Raw genomic sequence first — 21,829 nt, 5'->3', positions numbered from 1 at the left:
CCCACCCCCACCCCCCATCACCCTGCTTTCACAGAAAACCTCATACCCTGGAAAAGTTCTATAAATGATGGTAGTAAAGAAAATACCTTTGGAGTGCTAGAACTAACTCTTCCTGGAAAGGAAATAGAAGGCTCCATGTGTCTTGCATGTGATATTATCATGCAGAAGGGCAGGTTGCGGACAACGTGACCAAAGGCTTGGGAAGTTGTAGGAGGTGGCCTTCAAAATGGTAGGTTTAGGGCCATGTTATGGAGGACTTGCCTGCCTGGCTAAGAATCTTGGACCGTATCCTTTATGCAGGGTATCACCATAGAATGACGTGTTCAAGACTGTGTGTTAAGAGATACCACTCTAGCACTCCTGGGAAGAATGGATTGGAAGAAGTGACACGAATGCCAGGAGACTAACAAAGAGGTTGTGTAGTCAGCAAGGCAAGAGGTAGTGAGGGCCCAAATGGAAAGAATTCAACCAAGAGACTGTCAAATATGCTCCCAGGTATCTAACTTTGATCACTGAGTAGAGATGCTTTTATCTAAAATTGGAAACACAGGAAAGGATCAGTCTAAAAGGGAAAACACAGGATGTGCTCTGGACTTGTAGATAGAGCTGCAGAGGGAGCTGGCTAGAGCTGAAGTGCTTGTGTTTGTGTTTCAGATGGTGACCCTCTTTCAGATGTGGGTTGTCCCCCTCTATTTCACAGTGAAGCTGCACTGGTGGAGGTTCCTAGTGATCTGGATCTTGTTCTCTGCTGTCACTGCCTTTGTCACCTTCCGAGCCACCCGAAAACCTCTATTACAGACAACCCCAAGGTGAGTGTTTAAGTAATGGGGAAAAGCCCAGATTTCCTGAAACTAGTGGGTTGGGATGCATGGGAGGAGGGTGATTTAGATCAAAAATCTAAGTTTTGTTTTTGTCTTCCAAGATTATTTGATGTGGAGGCCCTTCATAACAAGCTGATTGGGAGACTCACCACCACTCTAATTACAGGATAAAAACTCCAGAATCTTTTCCCACAGCTTACTTCATGGTTTACATAAAAATCTGTTTGTATTCAAAGCAAACAAAATAACTTAGCAAATCCCAGTGATCATTGTGGTCTCATTTAAATGTTATTTTCTTCTGCAAACCCTTCCCTGATCTCTAAATTAGATTTTCTGTTATATTCTCTCATAATACCCGTATTAGTTTTCCTTCATGATTTATAACTTACACAGTTTATAGCCAAGCATTATTTTTACTGTCTGTCTCCCCCACTGAACTATAACTATGAAGTCAGGTACCACATCTGTTTTGTTTGTCACTGTATACCCGGGCCCTGGTCCAAGGACTGGCACATGGTAGGCCCACTTACGATCTTTTGTTGAATGAATGAATCCCAGCAAGTTTGCAGTTTTCCAACAAGCAAATGCTTCTTTCTTGGGTCATAAAGCAGCCCATATCTGTATAATTCTTTATATTTTATCCAAATGCATTCTCGTTTGATCCTCCCAACCAGCTTGTGAGGTCATTTAATATCTGTATTTGACAGAAAGAGAGGTACTTTCTCATTCATTCAACAAGCATCTGCTATGTGCCAGGCCCTGTGCTGAGTGCTGGGGGTACAGAGCTGAATAAGACATGGCCCCTGCCCTCAAGAAGCGCTCGGTTTAATGGAGGAAATGAATGAGAAAGCACCTGTTGCAGGACAGTTGGCAAGCAGTATGAGAGAGGTGTGCACAGTTCCAGGAGAGCCTGACAGAGGAACTAGCCAGTCTCAAAGTTGTGACCAGCTGATCCAAAGTCCCCCATATTGCAGACTGCTCTTTTCATGCCCCTTATGCTCTGCTTTACTGCAAGTCTTTCTCTGGCCTTCTAAGCTTCTTCGTACAAGGTAGTTTATCTTTAAGGTAGAGTTGGTGATCCAGAAGTCCCTCTCTGACTACAGTAGTTTAGAGACCATTCATTATAGAAGGTTCAGGCTCTGGTGCCAGATGGACATGGATTGGAACCCCCAGCTCCTGTATGACTTCACGTTTCTGAGCCTCGAATTCTTCATCCCCTCAAATTGGATAATAATTGCTATCTCATATAGGGTGATTATGAAGAAAAAGTGCAATAAAACATGTTAAAGGTCACCAAGTGACAGTGTCAAGTTCTACCCACCTAGCTTACTTACATGGCTGAAAATGTGTCTGTAACATTTTGATAATAGTAACTAACACTCGATAGTGCTTTACACTTGCAAAGCATTTTCATAAACATTCTCATTAATCCATTCAGCATTTATGGAGCATGTGTTATGTACCAGGCAACAGACTCTGTACAATGCAGTGAGAAAGATAGCATGGTTTTCCTGTTTGTCTCAAAAAAGTAATATTACTTACCTGGAATTACCCAGCTCGTAAGATTGACCACACTTGTCTTAGTTATCTAGTGCTGATATATCAGAAATACCACAAGTAGATGGCTTTAACAAACAAATTTATTTTTTCACAATTTAGGAGGCTAGAAGTCTGAGTTTAGAGAGCTGGCTCTAGGGTAAGCCTTTCTCTGTTGGCTCTGGAGGAAGGTCCTTGTGTCTTCAGCTTCTGCTTACTGGTGCCTTTGAGAGTTCGGTGTGTCTTGGCATCTGTCTTACCCCATCTCCTGCTCTGCTTGCTTATTTTAATTTCAAGAGAGACTGACTCAAGATAATAACCCACACTAATCCCGCCTCATCAACATAACAAAGACAACCCATTCCCAAATGGAATTTAACCACAGGCATAGAGGTTAGGATTTATAACACATCTTTTTGGGGGACACAATTCAATCAATAACAACACATAACCCAGATTAAGAGTTGCCTAACCCAACATTCCACATCCTTTCTGCTGTGTCTTATTCCCATATGATCAGTGCACCTCTGGATAATGGAGTTGTATGTGATCCTTGAGGGCCGGCACTACAGGTTGTTTGGAGCCTTTCCCTAGCCTGCGGAAGCCATCACCCTGTGCTTAGCCACAGCAGCAGGGAGGCACATGCAATAACCTCGAGCTTCTCTAGGGCCCAGCAGAGTTGACAGTAGCCTGGTTGACTCTCAGGGACCAGGCAGGCTTGTTTTTGGTTATTTAAGCAAATGGCTAAATCGCTTATTAGCCCTCATCACAGATAGGATAGTGGATCCTGATATCAGGGACCTACTCCCATAGTACTTAAAAGGCTCTGGTACATGCAGGGAACCATTTTTCCTCTCTGAACCTAGCTGGGGGTTAACCAACCGGATTCCACATTGCTCTTCCATGGATTCTGGGGAGCATTGCTCCTCCTTCAGGAGCATTGAACATGTCTCCCCCCGCCATGCCACCACACACACACATCTAATTCAACTCAAAGAACACTTTTGGAGTGCCTTTCTGCTTATCCTTTCCCTCCAGAAAAAAAATCATTTCAGAAGCAAGTCCATTAGAGATCGCTCCCTTTTTTATTGGCCTGTGAATAGGAGCAAAGCTGTATTCAGACTAACCAGGCCCAAGTGCAAAGCCTGTAGCTAATTCTACCTCTTATACATCCTCCCTTGAATTCTCTTTGCTGACAAGAACAACTAGTCTCCCTCACCTGTTCCCTTCTGAGCATAGCTGTAGTTATTAGTTATTACTTCTTGTCTCACTAACCTGAATGAATTTGACCTGCATACTGAGATGACAGACCTTTCTGAGGTCTTCTGTGCTCTTTCTTTGAGGCTGGAGCATCCTTTTGGGGATCTCTTCTTCTTCCTTTGATTCAAAATTAGGAAAATACAAAGCATTAGCTTCCTGGTATATGGAGACATTTCTGCAGTTAAAGGAATGAGCCGCTTTCGACAGTAACTCAAGTAGCTCATTAGGATCTGAGCAAAAAGCCTGACGTCCCCTTTTGACGTGAGAATAAGGGATTCTGGTGGATCAGGAGCCCCTGAGGCCAGAACTTCTGTGTCAACTGTACTAACTCTCTCTCCTTCCTCCAGGTTGGTTTATAAGTGGTTCCTGCTGATCTATAAAATCAGCTATGCCACCGGCATCATTGGCTACATGGCTGTCATGTTTACTCTCTTTGGTCTTAACTTATTATTCAAGTGAGTACCTTTTGTTTCAGTTTTTACTAGTGTTTTGGGAGGAGGGTCTGGTGAGATGGACCTTTCTCCCTAAGAATTTATTTTTTAATGGAAAAGACTGTAATAACAAAAGTAAGCATGATAATGTTATAGCCAGTCACCCATAATGCTGTCACGCCAACAGAACCATTTTCCTTGATCATGTGGGTACTAATGATTGTAACTTCCACACTGCCTGTGAGGTGTAGGTTCAGCCAGACCAGGGATTGGCAAACGATAACCCACAGGCTATATTCACCCTACCACCTGTTTTTTTTTTTTTTTTTTAAAGTTTTAGCACAACAGAGCCATGCTCGTTCATTTATGTATTATCTATAGCTATCTTTTGCAATAAAATGGCAGAGTTGAGTAGTTGTGACAGAAACTCTATAGGCTACAAAACCTAAAATATTTACTATCTGACCCTTTACAGAAAAATTTGCCAGTTCCTGGATTAGACAGTCGACTCTTGTGATCACAGTTGGCCACACCTGGCAACAGATCCACTTAGAAGGATACAAGACAAGAAACAACAGCAAGGCAGTGTCTGCAGGAATCTTCTCAGCAGTGTCAGGGCTGTTAAACAGCATGACAGCTGAGGTGTCAGGGATGTGGGGAGCCACCCTGGCTTAGAAGTCTCATGTTCCCTGAGAGACACGTCCAGTTTCAAGAATGCACCACATTCAGGGAAGCCCAAAACTACTTCCCACAAGGTATTTAGAGATCATTTACAGATCTCCCAGTCTAGATGCAGTATACTAACTACAGATCATGTTTAACACGTAAGCTTTGTTGCTTTGTAACACAGTTGGCATTGTACCTTTATCAGGTTTCTACGGAAACAGTTGGAGCAAGTTAACTTGTGGACGTTTAAGTCCTGCTTCATTGTTGGGCATGTAGATTGTTTTCAGTTTAGTACTGTCACAGATAACACTGCGGTGTTTCTTCCTAGGAGTATACTCCCAGGAGTGGGATTTTGGCTGTTGCTTCATATTATCATGGAGCTTTCCAAAAGATTTATTCTGGTCCCAGATTTGTACAGTGCCAGTTGAGGCAGAAGCTCCTGGATTGTGGGACTGGAGGGTACAGTAAGTGGTGAGACAGAAGAGAGTACAAGTATGGTTTTCTGGCTGAGATCACGGTGGCTGTGGATGGTAAGGAATCCTCAGCCTGGAACAGTGCACTGAAGCTAAAGGGATTTAAGATTCAAATTTAAGTTCATGGATAGGATGATCACTGGCCTCTTCCCCAAACCCAGGACACTGTAGGCAGGAGTCTCTTTGAAAATTTATTTTAAGACAAGTAAAAGTAAGTCCTACCTTACAGAGTTAAGAGGACACCCATGGAATTCTTTCTTCTAGGAGTAGTACAGGCCGAAATATAAAGCAGGTTCCAGAAAGGTCTAGAGTAATTAATCAGTGTAAAGCCTTACCACATCTCATCAAAGAAGACCAAGATATTTCTGATATCTTCCTAACCTGTGTGGGTAAAAAAAAAAAAAAAAAATCAAGATCTGCATTATGTTTTAAAGATTTTTTTTCTATAATTACCGTTTGTTTTTACTTGCCTAAACTATACAAAGAGGAAAAGAAAATTGAGAATCTTCATCATGTTTATGCCAGTGATTAGGTTAATTGGTATAAGAGCAATGATGTCTTGTCAGTAGGTAAATATTGTAAGGTTGATAAGAAATTCACCTTTCTATGATTAACATAGGAGCCCTGGTGGCGAAACAATTAAGTGTTTGGCTGCTAACCGAAAGGCTGGCGGTTGGAACCTACCCAGTGGCTTTGTGGGAGAAAGACCTGGTGATCTGCTGCCTAGGGAGCCCTATGGGGCAGTTCTGCTCTGTCACACAGGGTCGCTATGAGTCGAAAATCAACTCAACGGCACCTAGCAACAACATAAATATAATTTACAACTTTAAGTGAACAGATATGTTCTTTGCACATATATTTTAACAGACATAGTTTTCTGTGGCAATCATAGACTCAAGGTTGCAAATTATTGGTCCTTGGAATTATTAAAAGAAACCTTTCAATATTACAGGCAAGATCTGTATCCTTCTTAGTAAATAGACTTGAACCAACATTTAACTTTAATAACGTAATGTAGAATATGTATAGATGTAACTTAGAATTTTATGGTAACTGCTATGCAAATATTTACTAACCTTTCTTATTTTCTAAACCTGTGATTGGTAAATTTTTCCATAAGGGGCTAAATTAAATAGTCAATATTTTAGGCTTCGTGGGCCAAAAGGTAAAAATCTAGGATGTTATGTAGGTACTTATATAACAAGAGGGAGTCCTTGGATGGTACAGAAGGTTAAGTGCTCAGCCACTAATGGATAGGCTGACAGTTCATATCCATCCAGAGGCCCTTTGGAAGAAAGTCCTGGCAATCTACTTCTGTAAGATCACAGCCATTGAAAACCCTATGGAACACAGTTCTCTCTGAAACAGATGGGCTGCTATGAGTCAGAACTGATGTGATGGCAACTGGTTTGGTTTTTTCTTTATATCACAAGACAGAAGACACCTGCCTTGCCCCACCCTGTTTGCTTGGGGAAGACTGTCTTGGATGGTGGGCATGCTTTATGCTCAGTTGATATCAGCTGAGACATTATCAGAAGGAGGGACCTGACAAGGGGGTGTGTGGCCACTGTGATCATTTTCACTGTGCTCCAGGGATATCCAGATCCTGGCATGCCCTTCTCTCCTGGGTTGCTCAGCCGTTTTAACTTGGGCAGCTGGCTGGAGGTGAGGCACCTCAGTGAGTTGCCAACTTCCAGACTGAAATTCCACAGCTTGGTGTCCAGCAGTTGCCAACAGCGGAGTCTCTAGCATGCAGGTGGCAACAAGTGCAACCCCTGGGCACCTTTGAGGCATAGCCACCCGCAGGGAGTCAGGCACGGGGAACTGAATGGGAACAGGGGCAGAAGCAGATGACCCAGCTTTGTCTCCACAGCTTAAAGTGCTGCCTTGTTCAAACAGTGCCCATAGGCCATATAAAAACAGGCAGCAGGTCAGATTTGGCTATAGTTTGCCAACCCCTTCTCTACCCCTGAGCCTTCCAGCTTAGGCCCAGCCTTGTGTGTCCCAGAGTGTGATCCAAAGCAGTTGTGTCTCAGGGCAGACCTTATTTACCATGCTGCTCCCTTACAGAATCAAACCAGAAGATGCTATGGACTTTGGCATTTCACTCCTCTTCTATGGCCTCTACTATGGAGTTCTTGAGCGGGACTTTGCAGAAATGTGTGCAGACTACATGGCGTCTACCATAGGGGTGAGTTCACCTGGGCTTCTAATACTGTCTCATGCTACCTCCAAAAAAATTCAGGATAGCGTCCTTGTATGACAGAAGAGAAAGGCACTTAAGAAGAGATAAGCTGTATAAAATTCTTCAAGTTGTAGATAATATGCATGGAAACTCCTTCCTGAAAACTTGGAGATTCATATCTCAGATGTACATTGGAACTTTTAATTTTAGGATCATTATAGGAAAAAGCAGATAGTTAACATCCATTCACCAAGTATTTATTTAATGCTTTCTATGTGCCTAGGCTACCAATGATTGTGAGGATGGCGCTGGACCAGGCAGTGTTTTATTCTGTTATATATGAGGTCGCCATGAGTGGGAGCTGACTCAGTGACACCTCACAACAACGACATGTGCCTGGGCACTGTGCTCGGAGCTGGAATTATAAAGGTGTACAAAAATACACATGGTTCTTGCCCAAAAGGGGTTTACTGTCTAGTGGGAGAGTTGGATGTTAAAGTAATAAACACACAAATAAATGTAAAATTACAACTTTCCTAAGTACTATGAAGGAAAGACTCATGATGCTATGGATAGATAGAGTGGCATTTGACCTAGTCTAGGGGCTCAAATGGCTTCCCTGAAGATATGACTATTGAGTTGAGACTTGAACAGTGTGTAGGAGTTAACTAGCTGAAGTGAGAAATGAGGAATATACAAGATAGAGAAAATAGTATCCGTAACAGTCCTGTAGTAGGAGAAAGGGTGGGCATTTGCAAGGAACTAAGAAGAGTAGGTTGGTCGTAGGGACAAGAATATGGTAGAAATGTCTAAAGAAATAGGAACTAGACCAGAAGAAAAGCCTTATAGGGCAAATTAAGGATTTTCCTTTTTATACTGAATATACTGGGAAGCTTTGGAAGTATTCTAAGGTGGAGAATGACATTGTCAAATTTGCATTTTGGAAAGATCCTGACTTCTGGGTAGAAAGCAGTTGGAGATGGGTCTGCAGATAAGAGTGGACCATTTAGACCATTTAAGAGACAATTGCAGTGGTCTAGGCAAGATGAAGATAGTTTAGGCAAGATGAAGATAGTTTGGATTAGGGGAAAGATGGTGGGAATGGAGAGAAGCAGACATATTTAAGAAATTTGGGAGATAAGTTTGACAGGATTTGGTGATAGATTGGTTCTGGAAACTGAAGGAAAGATATGTATCAAAGCTGACAGCTAGATTTCTGACTCGAGCAACTGCTTGGATGACACAAGAGAAAGGCACTGAGGGATGAGATAAGCCATATAAAATCCTTCCAAGTTGTGGGTGGTGTTCATGGAGACTCCTTCCTGAAGACTTGGAAATCCAGATCTCAAATGTGCTCTAGAATTTTTAACTTCAGGGCCGTTATAGGAAAGAACTACTAGGATTCTGTAATACCTTTCACTGAAAGGAAATGCTTCAGAAGGACTAGGTAGAGACCATGGGGAGATTCCTCAAGCTTAAAGTACAGTAAAGTAACAACCAATGTAAGAAGCTCAAGCTTATTGTGCAAGGAAATATCCCTAATTACAATGGAGGTATATCTTCATGGTTTTGCTGATTTTGAAAGTAATATACTGTCTTTGTAATTAAATAACACAGAACTGCTCCCAATTTCATTATCATCCCGTTACCGCCACCCAAATAACTGCTCCCTCAGAAGGAATATTTCCAAATTTAATGGACTTTTCCCTAGTTCTGTGCTGAACTATGTGTGGCTCTGCTGAAGGAGGACTGAAAGGCATTCAGAAGTTCTTGGCACATCAAGGTTAGACAGTTTGGGTAGAAATATTAGGAAGATACCAGGAAAGCAAGTTTTCTTGGTGCGTCGAGGTACCAGGCCTAGCTTTTAGGTGGCAGATAGCGGCGGAAATCAGATGAAAGGAACAGGAAAGGACTGGCACTGACTTTACATGAGGCAACTTAGGAACTGGTGGAAATTTTGAGGCATTTTTGCCGGTGGGGTCTATGTGCCATGCAATTTTGTGTATCAATACTAAGATGACCTCATTTGTGGTTAGGGCAATTCAAGTTAAACAGAATACCCATCCTTCACCGTGGGTAACTTTAAACAAGTACAATTTTAGATGAAGGACTTTGCTTTTTAAAATCATGAAACTAGGTTTATTTTGCTTATACAGAATCAAGTTTAAAAGTGTATTGAATCATATTTTAGGCAGCCTATTAGATTCTTTTTTGAACAATTGTTTTATGTTTTAACTGCATTCACTGTCTCTTATCTGTTTGTACCTCAGATCTTCTTTTGACCAGTTCATTCCCCAGAAGAGATTTCCATGCCTTAGAGTGTCTAATTATTAACTTCACTCTTGGCAACAGCTATGCACTAAGGCTGCTTCTATGGCATAGCCAGCTTTTCAAAGCAACTCTTACCAGTATTCTGCCTTTTGCCCTCTAGGGACTTGTTTTTCTTCTCATTTCTATTTTTACAAGACCAGTTTTCTGATTTTCGCAGATTGTTGCCAATACTATCTCAACGTTATTATCAACTGCAGTCTAAGTGTATCCTTAATTCTCTTAGGTGGGTCACTAATAACTGGTCTTTGGAGTCCCTCCTCTTTCCAGATGGAACTAAGCTCAGAGTTGATTCACAAGCTAGCTTCTCCTCTAGAAGGTTGAATCATTATATTGGCCTCCCAGAGAGGGAATTTGAGCTGGGGCCTCTTTCCATGCTTTCTGGGAAGAACTTTTAGATGCTCCAGTGACTATAAGTGATAAGGAATTGCTGCTTTCGTAATAATGATCAATCCCAGCTTCACCAAGAGACCTGGTGGAAGAATTTCTTGTTGGGGTGGGGAGTGCCTCAGACCCAGCTCCTGATCTCTTATATTCTCTCTCCATTTATGGGATCTCGCTAGTAACCCCTACCACTCCATTCTCTCCTTGCTCATGCATTATCAGTTTGGCCCAGGGATAAACCCAGGCATTGCCCTCTACCTCTTAGCACAGGAAGGTAAGTACCAAACAGTCACATAGGGCTTTAATGTAGGGTTGAGGATGATAGCAGAAAATAGACTTTGAGTACCTGAATAAGGTTAATCTGACTTACCAAGACTGCCTGCTTTCCAATGATTCCAGACCCCACCTCATCTGACTTTCAGCCTACCTCTGTGTAGTAGGTGCCATCTTAGGATCCACCACCTAGAATCCACATCTAGATAACTACTGTCCTCCAACTATGTAGCTCGGAGCTGTGTTGCTGACCCAAAAAAAGGATTACATCCCTTTTTCCATGTACCTCCACCCTTCTCCCGATACCTCAGGTCAGCCTTCTGAATCCTGATATCTTATGTGAGGATCTACCTCTTCCCTAGGTAATTGACATTGAGAATGACTGCCCCTTTCAGAGACCACTTACCTATCCAAAGGGATGTGACGTTGCTGACCCTAACTGTAGACAGTCATTTCTCAGGCCCACTTTGCGGTGTCGGGGACCATAGGATAACTTGTGGTAGTAGTGGGTGAATCACCAGGAGTTAATTCATTTATTGCTTCGCACAACAAATATTGCTGAGACTTACTCAGTAACAGACCCTCTGCTAGGCTTTAAGGTGCCAACAGATCAGACTGGGCTGGAATGTGGAAAAGGGGACTCCAGCATTAGATGAAGGGATAGATTGCCGCTTCCTTTTTGGTTCTTTCCAACTCTGAGAATTCCTGTATTCTCTTATTTCTGCCAAGTCTTTGGTCAGGTGGGCCTTGCTGTACTCAACATCACTTGGGTCCCTGAGCCATGACAATCTGAATTTCAGGACTATCCTTGGCCTTGAAGTCAGAATCTGATCAGTGCTTCGGGGAGGGCAATTCAGGGAAGCCAGAAAATTCCAGCCTTACATGTATTCATTGGCCAACTCATTTACTTGTTTAATCAATAGTTATTTATTGAACATTTACCATGTACCAAGTATGACCAGGTGCAGCCTTTACTAGCACCGTGATCACCCACTGCCAGTAGCAGTGCTAGCCACCCAGGGACCTTTCATTTTTCGGTCTTTTGTGTATTCTGTGATCATAGCCGGTTATCCCAGAGAGCTGTTTCCCCTACCAGACTTCAAGGTCAGGAACTAGGTCTGATTTATCTCTTGGTCCCCAGCACAACTATTTCTGAGAATGGTTGGACCTGTAGAGATCCCTGTGATTAATTAATTTCAGGGTTCCTAGAAATGAAATCATGAGGTTTTATAATTATAAACATTCTCACTTCCTTCTCACAACTTTACAGTACTCTACAATTCTCTTTAGTGTAGAATAGCTCTTTGTTTCTCTTCACATAGAAGAATTTGTAATCTGAACTAAAACAACTCTTCTTGAGTCAAGGGGACCCTGGGTGGCATCTGTTTTTTCCAGCTGGTCACTGTGAGGTCATAAGCTTGTGACAGCCAGTCAGTATAGTTTCCATTCATACCCAGAACAGTCATGGGTGGCCCTGGGCAGTGGGGGCAGATATTGTGAAATAAGCATTACTTTCTGGGGCTTCCTTCTCTGAGATAGTCATTGGCAGGTGGGTTAGTAATACATTGTGCATGATGCATTGGGCCATATGTCCTACCTCACACTTCCCTGTAACTTCTGAGTAAGTTTCTTTGCCCCAAATTTACCTCATGGATCCTCAGAGGCACCAGAAAACACTGGGACAGGACTAGCTACCCGTTCATCTGGCTTGAAGTAATGGAAAGAGCTAGGGGTTTGAAGTCAGACAACCTTGGTTGCAAATTCAAATCCACTTTTAATTCACCATATACCCTTGAGCAAGTTACTTTACCTCTCTGATCTTGTTTCCTTAGTTGTAATACCAGACTTAAAGAATCATTGTGAGGATCAGATGAGTTAATGTAAAGCACCAAGTAGAATAGCCTGGCCCATATCACTCACTCATTTGATGATGATGGTGATGATGATAGCTACCATTCATTGAGTACTAGGTGACTTATAGGGAGCCCTGGGGGTGGAGTGGTTAAAGCACTTGGGTGCTAACGGAAAGGTCAGTGGTTTGAACCTGCCAGTTGCTCTGCGGGAGAAGATTGTGGCAGTCTGCTTCCATAAAGATCACAGCCTTGGAAACCCTGTGGTGCATTTCTACTCTGACACTGTGAGTCGGAATTGACTTCACAGCAGTACATGTTTTATATCCGTAAATTACCTGGAACACAAGGGCCCTGTAGGATTTGTCTTTGTATCTTCATGCCCAAACCACAGCACAAGACATATTGTTAGGTACCATCGAGTTGATTTTGATTCTGCTCATATACCCTTTGTATTAGTTTCCTGTGGCTGCCATAACTAATTAACATAAATCACCACTGGTGGCTAGAAGTCTAGAAGCAAGCTGTTGGCAGGGCCATGCTCTCTGAAGGCTCTAAGGGAGGATCTGTTCTATGCCTTTCTCTTCTGGTGTTGCCAGCAGTCCTTGGTGTTCCTTGACTTATAGACACATCACTCCAACCTTATCACATGACAGTCTCCCTGTGTGTTTCTGTGTCTATGTCTCTTTTCCTCCTTTTGTAAGGACACTGATCATACTGGATTAGGGCCCACCCTAAGGACCTCATGAACTTGATTACATTTGCAAAGACCTCATTTCCAAATAAGGAGCCCTGGCGGTGCAGTGGTTAAAGAGCTTGGCTGTAAACCAAAAGTTCAGCAGTTCGAACCCACCAGCTGCTCCACAGGAAAAAAATGTGGCAGTCTGCTTCCATAAAGATTACAGCTTTGGAAACCCCATGGGGCAGTTCTGTCCAGTCCTGTAGGGTCTCTGCGAGTCAGAATTGACTTGACGGCAGTGGGTTTGGCTTTTTGGTATTTCCAAATAAGGTCACGTTCACGGGTACCAGGGGTTAGAACGTCAAAAAATCCTTTGCAGGGACAAATTGAACCCATAACATCCTTCTTCTGAAATGACTTTTATTCTGGCCACCAATGACTCCATATCACTAATTTTGGTGGACTTCTCGGCAGCCATCAGCACAGCTGACTCAATTAACCACTTCCTCCTTCTTAAAAGGCTTTTTCCCCACTTGACTTTTGTGACATTACCTTATCCTGGTTTTGTGTCTCTCTGATCTTCCTCAGTTTCCTCTCTAACTCTTCTTTCCCTTAAATGTTATCTTTCTCCTTAGCTCAGACCTAAGCCATTTTCTCTACTCTTTGCCTGGGCATTTCCCCTTTATTTTTTAATGGCTCTTTTCTGAGCTCCAGACCATTATAATTCATCTGTCCGTTTGGCATCACCAATCTTTCTACTTTGCTCAGTTTTCACTGCCACCAAATAGCCTAAGCCATCACCTTAGCAAAGGCCTCCATCAGCTGTTGCTTTTTAAGAATGAAAATGGTCTCCTGGCTGGTCTCTCTGAATCCATGTTGGCCTCATTGCCAATCCATTCATCACAAGAAAGAGTGATCTTTAAAAAATTTGAATATGATCATGTTACTCCCTACTTAAAGCCTTTGAATGACTTCCCGGTTAGCGCCCCATGTCCTTAATGTAGCCAAGGTTTTAGTGCTTTCCTTTTTCTCACAACTCTGTAGCCACATTAGGCATCCTTCAGTTACTCAAGTATATCAAGCTCCTTCCTGCCTCAGGGTCTCTTCTCTCCACTCTCCCCTTCTTCATCTGACTAACTCCATCCCATCCTTTAAGTCTCAATCTCAAATGTCACTCCCTTAAATAAGTCTTCTCAGATGACTTGTGGTTAGTTAGAAACCCCTTTCATTGTACACTGTTCCTTCTTAGCACTTTTAATGGTTATAATTAGTTTCTTATTTTATGTAAAAAAAAATTTTTTTTTTTAATGTCAGTCTTCCTAGCTAAACTGTAAGTTCCAAGAGGACAGAGGTCAGGTCTGTGTTTTTCCAGCATTATATCCCAAGTACCTAGTCCAGTGGCTGGCATTTAGTAGGTGCCCAACATATACTGATAGAACTCTGAAGCAAGAATAGGGGTGATTTGTTCAAAGTCACCAAGATACTATGTGACAGAGGGCTGAAGTTAGGCCTGTTTAATCCCAACATACCATATGGACCCCTGAGATGCCCTTTCCTGAAGGATCGAGCTCTTGAGGTTAAACTGAAATGTGCCTCTCTGTACTTTACCCAGCCCAACGTCAGTGCCTCCTGTGTGCTTCTCCTGTGTGGTTTCTGTAACTGTAGGGTTGCTGGGGCCTTCCTGATTTAGCAGCCTTTGCTGATGACTTCATTGAAACAGCTTGTAGGATTTGACCCTGCCTACCTGTTGCCACATCTGCCTCATGGGGAGAACCCTTGAAGCCAGAGGCCTAACAGACATTTTCCTGGACTTTCCTCCTACTCTCATTGCCTCATCCAAGTCCCCTTTGATCCTGTACCCTTTGTTCCAGGGTCCTGGGGGTAGAACTCTGGTATGAATTGAGGTGAAGCTCTTCCTCAGAGCTCTAACCCATAACCTGAATTGGGGAATTCCTCCTTCTTTTACTGCCATTGCTATGGGTCAGGGTGAGAGGTTGTGTTCCTGTCTTACATGATTGTATAGAGATTCAGTGCTGAATCTGGACCTAGAACCCTTGGTCTTTCTTCTCTCTGTTCATTTCATGTGCCTAGAAATTCTAAGTCAGATCACATTTCAGAAAAGGCATTGTTTAACCTTCTGACTCCGTGCTTCATTTTTTCATTAAGTATGCAAGTAGGCATTTGCTGAGTGCCTGTCGTATTTGGTCAGTGCCAGGGACAGGGACCTAAATCTTCTGAGCTCTGAGCAGGTGGATCTCAGAGGTGTTCTTCAATGCTGACATTCTAAGATTCCAGTGTTTGAGAGTTGCACGATCAGTAGACTCCCACAGCTGTTGGCCCTGCCCTCTGATTCTGGCTTAGCCATTTCCATTGTCTTTGCATTTCTGATAAACAAATCAGAGCCTTTTGGATAACTGGCCCTCAGTGAGGTAGGTAGCTGGTCATTCTGCAGCATTCAGCAAATGTTGACTGCCTTTACCAGAAGGGTGATGAAGAGATCTTGGGTAGGAGTCAGAAGTTCTGGGTTCTGGTTCCCAACTTCTTTCTTTCCCTTGCCAGGCTTTGGTTTCCCCAGTGATAGGGCTGCTCTGTTTGTCTGTGATAGTGAATGAGTTCACCCTGAGTCAGAGAGTACTGGAAGAGTGTGAAGTGGGCGTGAAGGCTGAGAGCCCTGTGTTCCTGGGGTCTTGAGGCAGCGTGGCATCTCTGTCTTCTACCCTTGAGGACTTTTAGGATCAGGTGGCAGTTCTGATGGCTGAGAAAGGCCATTCCCTTAAAGGGCAGCTTGGAGTAAGGGAAGCTCAGATGTTGCTGGGAGTTTCTGGCAGGTGCAGCTGTTTCTGCTCTGGGGGATCATAGTGTCCTTCTCCCCTACTCTGTGTCCCAGCACCTGTGTGCCCTCCCTCCTTCACTGCTGTCCTTCACCCAGCCTTGGGACATGCTGAACTAACATAGACTTTGACTTTTCCAGAAGACAGTTGCTTGGGAAACAAAAAGGAAAAAACAGTAAAATCAGATCAAGAAAATATGAAGCTAAGTACAGTTAATCTACTTCATAGGTACAGATAAAACCATAATAAATGCAGAAGGCTTTTTAAAATTCCATTACAAAAGTAATATATATTCATTAAGGAAAATGTCAGTAAAGTAGGCAAATGACAAAAATCACCTGTGATCCACTTCCAAAAACATCACCAGTGTGAGTGCTGATACATTTCCTTCTGATCTTTTTTCTTTGCATAGGTTGGGGCTTGTCTTTACATATGGCACCAGGCATAGTGTGTATCTAATTTTGTACCCTGGTTTTGACACTTAATGTTACAATCTTGAGCATCAATGGAATGATTGTCTATTAGACCCTTGAGCTGTACCATGATTTATTTACACATTTTCCTGTTGTTGGTCACTTGTGGTTATTTCCATTTCCTTGCTTGTTCTTTTAATTATAAATAATGCTTAAATGAGTATCAGTATACATGAAGCTTTTTTGACATTTCCTCTTATTTCTTTGAATTCCTTGAATTGAAATTAATGGGTCAAAGGGTGTGACAATTTGAGACATCATGCCCAATGCTGTACAAAAGAATTGAACCTTTTTTGCTGCTGTGACGAGTGTCTGAGAATGTCCTTTTTACCAAACCAACATCACACTGGATGACTCACTGTTTTAAATCTTGAAGAATATTATTGTCCACATCTGATGGAGTCATAGTCTGGCTGCAGAATGGCTTACCTGACATGAGCCACTCCTGAGCTCCGTAGCTCCTGCGCACTAGCCCCAAGACCTCCTCCTCCCTCTCCGCAGTCCCCTTGTCCCGAGTGCTAATCAGCACAGTCTTCAGGTTGTGTTAGATCCAACTTCCTCACACATCTCTGGTCTCTCTTTTTCTCCCCACCACCCAGCAGAGATGAGGTGGGGTTGGCTTATAAAAGATGTTCTCTAGTTCTAAGGCCTCACCCTGCCACTTTGCCTCCCCTCCAGAAGACCTAAGTCCTCTGCCTTCCACTTTGGCTGATTCTCACAACTTTTCTTCCTCTTCTTCTCCAGTTCTACAGCAAGTCGGGCATGCCTACCAAACACCTTTCAGACAGCGTGTGTGCCGTGTGTGGGCAGCAGATCTTTGTGGATGTCAGTGAAGAGGGCATCATCGAGAACACGTATAGGCTGTCCTGCAATCATGTGTATCCTGCCTTGAGTTCCTGGGCCACATCTCTCCTGCCACATACGTACTCCAGTCAGGGAGGGAAAAGGGTGGTTATGACCCTGGGCATGTTATCCAGACCTTTGAGCATAGAAGAACCACAGGAGGGCAGAAATTTGTCCTGCTGGACAAATTTGTAATATGTCCTGCTGGAGAAGGGGTCTCTGGGTGGTGCCAACTGTTAACATGCTCAGCTGCGAACTGAAAGGTTGGAGGTTTGAGTCCACCCAGAGGCACCTCGGAAGAAAGGCCTAGAATCTACTTCCAAAAAAATCAGCCATTGAAAATCCTGTGGAGTACAGTTCTACTCTGACACACATGGGGGTTGCCATGAGTTGAAATCAGCTTGATGGCAACTGGGTCTGGGTCCTTGCTGGAGAAGCTGACACCCAGGAGTGGGAACTTCAGCCTGCCAGAAAGGGGTGTGAGGCTGTACTAGCTGACCCAAGATTGGATCCGTTATGGGCGAGTAAGAGCCTCTGACTGGATTTTTGGAAGCAAACCCCCCAGCATAACACTTCTAATATTTATCATGTATTTACCCAGTTCCCATTCACTGCCTATGTTGGGAGATTCATGTATTATCTCCCCTTTGCCTCATAACAGACCTTACACGATAGGGATCATTATCCTCACTTCACACAGGAAAAAGTTTCAGAGAGAGGGATTTGCCCAAGATTACACAGCTAATAAGAAGTGAAGCCAGGATTTGGACATTTCACCAGAGGTCGTGCACAGGCTCTGTGAAGACTGCCTCGGGGCTGGAGTGCCATCCTAGCTGCCCACCATTTCCCTTGACCAGTGGTGCTTAGATTCCACGAGTTCTGCATCCGCGGCTGGTGCATTGTGGGAAAGAAGCAGACGTGTCCCTACTGCAAAGAGAAGGTAGACCTCAAGAGGATGTTCAGTAACCCGTATCCTTTGTATGGGTCCTTAGTGGGAATGGGCAGTGGGAAGAAAGTACTGACCAGGACTTTCAAAAAAACCTTCAGATTTGAACATTAGAAGAACCATAGGGGTTACCTTATCCCTGCATTTGCCTGAAACCCTGCCTCCTGCCTCCAGCCCACTACATGTCTACCAATCTATATGGCTTCTGTTCCAGGAAAGTTGGGGGTGGGACATGGGACAGGACTAGCAGTTCAGCTTCCCACCAAAGTTCTGTATCCCTCAAGGGTAAATTGACTGTAATAGCAGCTACCATTTACTTATTGCTTACTGCGTGCTAGGTACTGTGTTGAGTGCTTTACTTGAATTAGCCCATGTGATTCTCCAGCAATTCATTAGTAATATCATCTTCATTTTCCAGATGAAATGGTTTAGGTTGAGTAACTCGTTCAAGGTTGCATACTAATGAACCATCTCTTACCTCTGACATGTAGCACTAGAGAACAGCTCAGTGCCTGTGCAGGGCCTGCAAAGCTGAGGGGACCTGTCCCCCTTCTACTCTGAACACACGGTCTGTGCTAGTCTGAGCCAGCTCTCCTCACTTTGGCCTCACCCTCCACTTCCTCCTCACAGCCTGTCTGTTGGAAAGTTCCCAGCCACTCCTCTGGCCTCACCTTCAGTTCCCGTGGGATCCAGGGACCCAGCTTTCTCCCCTCTCTTCTCTCAGCTGCTTACTATTCCCTGTTCACTAGCTGTGCTGTGCGGGGGAACACTGTGTCCCCAGCCCACTCCCATAGTCCCTGAATAGAAGCCTCTGGCCGGTCCCCTTTAAGATTCCATGCTTGGTTCCTCCAGTTGCTAGTTTAGGAACAATTAAGTAACTCCGTGGTCATGCTGAGGCTTGGGGCTTCCCTCAGTTCGCAGGAAACCAAGGTGGTCTTTCCGATGCATTTGGAGCAGTTCCCCCACAAGTGTAGAAGCTTCTCTCTGTACTTTCCCCAGAGCTGGGGCTCCCCAGGCCCCTGGTCCAGGTCTCTTGCCCAGCATTAGCTGCGGACAAAAAGAAATGCACTTATCTCGAGGGCCCCTTGGCTTCAGTTAGGCCTGGTGCTTAATGTCCCTGGTGGGGACTCCTTAGAGCCTCTGCTAGGGGTTATCATCCCTTTGTGACTAGCCTCTTGGTCCCACCTCCCTTCTGGCTCTCTCTGTAAACTCAGTTCTTAGAAAACCTTCAGTTTTGAACATTAGAAGAACCTTAGGGGTTAACTTAATCCCATTCCTCATGTATCATCTCTACTTTGCCTCATAACGACCCTATAAAACAGGGGTTATTATCCTACTGCAGCCATTGTTACAGATACATTTTCAACAATCTTGGGCTATATTTTTTAGCACTGGCAGTCAGCTTAGAGAAAGTGTTACATGGGAGGGCCTCCCCGCATGTTGATCTGGTGAGCTAGGTTTCACCTCTCTACCTCTCTCTCATGTCTGCTCTGTTCTCCGCTCCAACCCCCTGTGCCCCCCTTCCCTGATTCTCTGGGTTCAGCCCTTCTTTCCAACATAGACAGCTGATGAGAGACTAGGTGGACCCTTCTAGAAAGCAGTTTACATTCCTCATAGGTAGATTTCTGTGGGCTGATCCAGAGAAGACCTGGGAAAACTCTCCCAACCATTCCCTAGACCAGCCATAGCAGTTCTTATACATGACCTCTTCTTTAACACACTGACAGCTGGGAGAGGCCTCACGTCATGTACGGGCAACTGTTGGATTGGCTCCGATACCTGGTAGCCTGGCAGCCTGTCATCATTGGCCTGGTACAAGGCATCAACTACATCCTGGGCCTGGAATAGTTAGGAAGAAGAGCATCAGAGGAGAACCCACCCCACCCACCATGGACCTCAGGGCACTCTCCTCCCTGCCCACAAAGATCTCCTGGGTGGGACAGACTCAAGAGGGCGCTTGGGCCACTCAGGACCCCCTCCGGCTGTGTCCGGGCTGGGGAGGGATATGATGGAGAACCAGCCAGTGGGCTGCCAGCAGTGGGGAGCTTTTTAAAAGAAAACTATTTTGATGAATATATTTAAAAAAAAAAAACCTTTTTTATTGCGGAATATAGAAATTGCCCCCCACTTCTCCAGGCCCCACCCTCCCCGCTTGAGCAGGGTGTAGAACCACATTTTTCCTTTAAAGGGGCCTTCTCATTTCTGGCTAAGGGTACTGGTGGGTTCTCAGGTAGCAGAGGACCTCAGCCCATCCACTCCCCTTTCCTTTCTTCTGTGGGGCTCAAGGCTGGTACACTCAAGGCATGGTTATCAAAAAACCAATGCCACAGACAAGCATGGAGGGGTGAAATGTCCTCTTTCCCTGTCTAGGACATGGAATGGGTGTTGTATCTGAATCTATCTCCCCCTGTTTAGGAGCTATAGGCTGGCTGAAGCCAGTGGAGCCTTGTCAGTGACTTTTTAAACAAAGGAAGCCCTGGGGCCTCAGAATTCATTGAGGATTTGTTTGTGAGCAACTGGAAGCAACAGCAGCATGGATAACCTGCCACCGCGCAGGGCTGTACTCAGCCAAGAACAGAGGCCATCTATAGTTAGTTGGGCCATGGGGGCTCCTGTTGGCAGCAGTGATTGAGGGCTCCTTGTACAAGCTCATGCTTCAACCTGGAAGTGGTGACATGTGCCAACGGCCACTCTAGTAGGCTGCCACATTACTTCCTTCTCTGGAAGCCAAGTGAGTGTGTGTGCGGATGCAGAGAGGCGGTGACAGATGTGGAACTTTTCTCTGTCGTCAGTCTGCTCTTGAAGCTGCAGGGGATTCTCAGTCCAGGGAATACCCCTTTGTGAGCCTCGTTATCCATGGATTTTGCCCAACCAGGCCACAGGAATAGCGGGTGGTGGGAAGTGGGATAAGGCTGGGGTGAGCATGGGTTCTGAAAAAGGGCTTCCAGGCAGGCCCCAGCCCTGGTTCTAAGAATTCTGAAGAAAGGTGGCGGGGGGGTGGCAAACATAGTCTTTCAACGCTGGGTTCCTGAGGAACATGGCCCATCAGGGTCTGTCCTTTCAAGGGCAGCAAGAACCAAGCAGGATCTTGTCACTCTGGTCTGAATAAAGCTCCATGAGCTGGGTTGGAAAGCTGAGCATCCATCTTGCTTTTCTTCTTCACACCTCTTCCCCTGTAGTCCCCTGGAGTGCCTTGCCCTTGCTGCCTTCGCTGTTCCCATCTGAGAGCTGGGGCCTGGGGGTGGTTGGTCCTGACTTTTTGCTACTCCCTCCCAACATCTGTAAGAGTGGTGGAGTGCTGGGCTCCTTGGAGCGTCACTGGGCCCCCTTCAGCCACGCCTGAGGTCAGTGCTTGCCACCACCCTCACTCCTCAGGCCACTCTCAACCTTGGCTTTTCTCTCAGCCAGCAGTGACTTCCCACGATTCCCCACTGCTTATGTCACCTGTGGGCCCAATTCAGAGAGTGGAACGGGGTCTGGTCGAAGGGTACAGGTACCACCTTTCCTTTCACTTTTGTCCTCACTACCCTCATGTGAGAAGCCGAGGCCAGGCCGTCCAGGGCTCTGTCTCCATACTTAATAGTCCCATAATCTCCCAGGGGCACAACTCTGCTCTTGGTTACCCTCTGAGGTGGAGTCCTGTTTCCTGTCCATCCTCCGCAGGAGAGCTGAAGAGGGTGTGACTTTTAGCCTGACATTTCAAACAGGTGATGTAATAGGACTTAAAAACCAAGCCGGGACAGCTTACTTCTCCACCCAGCTTGGTCTGGAAGTCAGTAGATTATATTTTGGAAAAGACGTAGGTCTAAATTAGAAATGGGAATCTGGCTTTTCCATAAAAAAAGTGGGA

At 44.6% G+C, this 21,829-nt stretch overlaps 1 protein-coding gene across 1 annotated transcript in view; it reads left to right on the top strand.

Moving 5' to 3' along the window:
- The window catches only part of RNF121 (ring finger protein 121), a 75,111-nt gene extending 55,284 nt beyond the window's left edge, over positions 1-19,827 (top strand). Inside the window, exons 4-9 of the mRNA XM_049889986.1 lie at positions 655-809; positions 3,965-4,072; positions 7,258-7,378; positions 16,935-17,068; positions 17,901-18,002; positions 19,707-19,827. Of these exons, the coding sequence (XP_049745943.1) occupies positions 655-809; positions 3,965-4,072; positions 7,258-7,378; positions 16,935-17,068; positions 17,901-18,002; positions 19,707-19,827 (741 nt within the window). The remainder of the gene's footprint in view (positions 1-654; positions 810-3,964; positions 4,073-7,257; positions 7,379-16,934; positions 17,069-17,900; positions 18,003-19,706) is intronic.
- Positions 19,828-21,829: the final 2,002 nt, after the last annotated feature.

Source organism: Elephas maximus, chromosome 7 (assembly GCF_024166365.1).
Source record: "Elephas maximus indicus isolate mEleMax1 chromosome 7, mEleMax1 primary haplotype, whole genome shotgun sequence".
NCBI classification, from domain to species: Eukaryota; Metazoa; Chordata; class Mammalia; order Proboscidea; family Elephantidae; genus Elephas; species Elephas maximus.
Note: the sequence above shows the minus strand (reverse complement) of the source record. Positions and strands in the feature narration are given on the sequence as shown.